The 3006-nt window shown below is 42.5% G+C and overlaps 1 protein-coding gene across 4 annotated transcripts in view; it reads right to left on the reverse strand.

The window, feature by feature from the left end:
- The window catches only part of LOC112072965 (natural killer cell receptor 2B4-like), a 75862-nt gene that overhangs the window by 5468 nt on the left and 67388 nt on the right, over positions 1-3006 (reverse strand). For 2 of the 4 annotated variants that reach the window (XM_070439992.1, XM_024140334.2), the window contains exons 2-5: positions 2157-2453; positions 1713-1994; positions 1496-1606; positions 1273-1316 (exon numbers count right to left, since the gene is read on the reverse strand). In XM_070439992.1, coding sequence (XP_070296093.1) covers positions 1273-1316; positions 1496-1606; positions 1713-1994; positions 2157-2453 — 734 coding nt within the window. The remainder of the gene's footprint in view (positions 1-1272; positions 1317-1495; positions 1607-1712; positions 1995-2156; positions 2454-3006) is intronic. The other 2 variants (XM_070439991.1, XM_070439990.1) reach the window with 1 other exon arrangement.

Consider the following 3006-nt stretch of genomic DNA (forward strand, 5'->3'; position numbering starts at 1 on the left):
TGTTTGCAACTTACAGAGATCATACGTTTCCTGTAGTTCTTGACCAGGTTTGCAACACACGCAGCAGGGATTTTGCCCACTCCGTCCATACAGACCTTTCTCCAGATCCTTCAGGTCTCGGGGCTGTTGACTGGGCAATACGGACTTTCAGCTCCTCCAAAGATTTTCTATTGGGTTCAGGTCTGGAGACTGGCTAGGCCACTCCAGAACTTGAGATGCTTCTTACGGAGCCACTCCTTAGTTGCCCTGGCTGTGTTTTGAGTCGTTGTCATGCTGGAAGACCCAGCCACAACCCATCTTCAATGCTCTTACTGAGGGAAGGAGGTTGATGGCCAAGGTCTCGCGATACATGGCCCCATCCATCTCTCCCCTCAATACGGTGCAGTCGTCCTGTACCTTTACAGAAAAGCATCCCCAAGAATGATGTTTCCACCTCCATGCTTCACGGTTGGGATGGTGTTCTTTTGGTTGTACTCATCCTTCTTCTTCCTCCAAACACGGCGAGTGGAGTTTACACCAAAAAGTTCAATTTTTGTCTCATCAGACCACATGACCTTCTCCCATTCCTCCTCTGGATCATCCGATGGTCATTGGCAAACTTCAGAACGGGCCTGGACATGCGCTGGCTGAGCAGGGGACCTTGCGTGCGCTGCTGGATTTTAATCCATGACGGCGTAGGGTGTTACTAGCTCTCTTCCGAGGCTCTCTTCAGGTCATTGACCAGGTCCTGCCGTGTAGTTCTGGGCTGATCCCTCACCTTCCTCAGATTATTGATGCCCCACGAGGTGAGATCTTGCATGGAGCCCCAGAACCGAGGGTGATTGACCTCATCTTGAAACTTCTTCCATTTTCTAATAATTGCGCCAACAGGTGTTGCCTTCTCACCAACGAGTTCAAACAGGTGCAGTTAATACAGGTAATGAGTGGAGAACAGGAGGCCTTCTTAAAGAAAAACTAACAGGTCTGTGAGACCCGAAATTCTTACTGGTTGGTAGGTGATCAAATACTTATGTCATGCAATAAAATGCAAATTAGTTACTTAAAAATCATACAATGTGATTTTCTGGATTTTTGTTTTAGATTCCGTCTCTCACAGTTGAAGTGTACCTATGATAAAAAGTACATACCTCTACATGCTTTGTAAGTAGGAAAACCTGCAAAATCGGCAGTGTATCAAATACTTCTTCTCCCCACTGTACGTTTTCCACTAACAACATTTTCTAAAAATGTCATCAACAGTATCAGTGATGTTAAATATCTGAGGTATCTTACCCCAACTGTAGGATAATCTGTGTTTCTGATTTCCCTTTTGCAACCTATAAATCCACCACAAACATCCAACAAATATTTAAAACTAAGATCTTCAGAGTGGCTCTGAGTGTACAGTTTGTAAATAATGTGAAATTGTCACATCATGATATCAACAGTTTTCACAATAGTTTAATTAATATAATGAATTTACTGTAATATGATGCAGCAGCAGCAGTGAGCTTACGTTTGTTTTGCTTTCGACAAACAACAAAACCAATCAGGGCAATGAATCCAACTACGCAGACAGGTGTCCCGACTGTGAGAGCATAGTTGTAGTTCGCCTTCTCGCCTTTGTCTGGAAATACAGAGGGTGGTTGGGTGTGAGTGAGTGAGTGAGTGAGTGAGTGAGTGAGTGTGAGAGAGCGAGCGAGCGAGAGACATAATTTCTTAGCATGTCTTACAAGATTTCATTGGACAGAGTTCCACTATCTCCTTGGACTCACTGGCCCAGCTGACTTGGTTGCTGTGGTTACAGATGATGGAACCACCTGCCAAATAGACAGAGAGCAGGGGGACAGTGGAGGTCTCAGCCCCTCTACTCTCTCCTCCCACCTGAGAGCAGGTGCGGCTGTTACAGCGGGAGGTGACAGAGCTGTTCTGACCTCTGCAGGTCACAGTCACATTACAGGTGCCATTGATGGAGGAGTTAGAGTCCACTGTCAGGACTGGAGGCTCAACTCTCTCTGAAAACAAGTAGAACCCCATTATTGTTAATATATTAACCTGAGTACAGGAGTTAGACTACTAATGAATATGCATTTAACCTGTACACCATGTTTAGCTCTATTGATTGATACTGTAACTGTGTCACTGTAGAAAATAATAGAAAACCTAGTCAAACATACCTTGGAAAATTAACTGGTATGCAATAATAGTTTTTTCTTTGTCACCACTCACTACTGCAGTATAAGGTCCACTGTCTCCTTCCTGTAGGTTCTTCAGTAGCAGAGAGAAGTTTCCCTTATAAAACTCAACKCTGTTGTTGTACTCAGGAGACACTCTCACTGACAATGTGTCAGTGCATCTTACAATATTAGCTGATCCGAAGGTCCACTTAAAATGCTCAAAATCTTTCAGTTGAACATTTTCCTGGACATCCAGACGAACGTCCTGTCCCTTCAGCACAAACACAGAGCTGGACTCTATGAAATAAACACACAGAAAATAAAGAGTTTGTGAAAGATATTAAGAAAGTCCAGCAAGCAATATGATGAATAGAGCAGTAGAAAATATACATTTCCCTATACACCATATCTGCAAGATGGTTTAAAGATGTCTTTACAGCATCAGACGGACATTGGACACATTTCATGTGATGCAACCAATATATTGATGATACAATGGACAGTTTGTCTGCACACTTTTTCTACACAACCATTTGGCTGTCTCCACAGCACTCCACACACTTTCTTTTGTGCAACAACTTGATTGTGTACAGGGCCATAGTCAAAGCCCTTGCCATAAGTGATAAAGAAGTATCTTTACAATAAAGAACAAGGATACCATACACACAATTTCAACTATTCAGTTTCATAAACCATTCAGTTTATAAAAAATGTTATAAAACTTGAAGTTTAACTCCATGAAGTATAACCTAATCAAACCTAATCTGCCTAAAGACATACACTGGGATCCATAGTTATTGGCACCAATGAGAAATATGAGAAAAAAAGACTATAGTACAAATAATGCAAA

Source organism: Salvelinus sp. IW2-2015, unplaced genomic scaffold, assembly GCF_002910315.2.
Source record: "Salvelinus sp. IW2-2015 unplaced genomic scaffold, ASM291031v2 Un_scaffold2107, whole genome shotgun sequence".
In the NCBI taxonomy this organism is placed as follows: Eukaryota; Metazoa; Chordata; class Actinopteri; order Salmoniformes; family Salmonidae; genus Salvelinus; species Salvelinus sp. IW2-2015.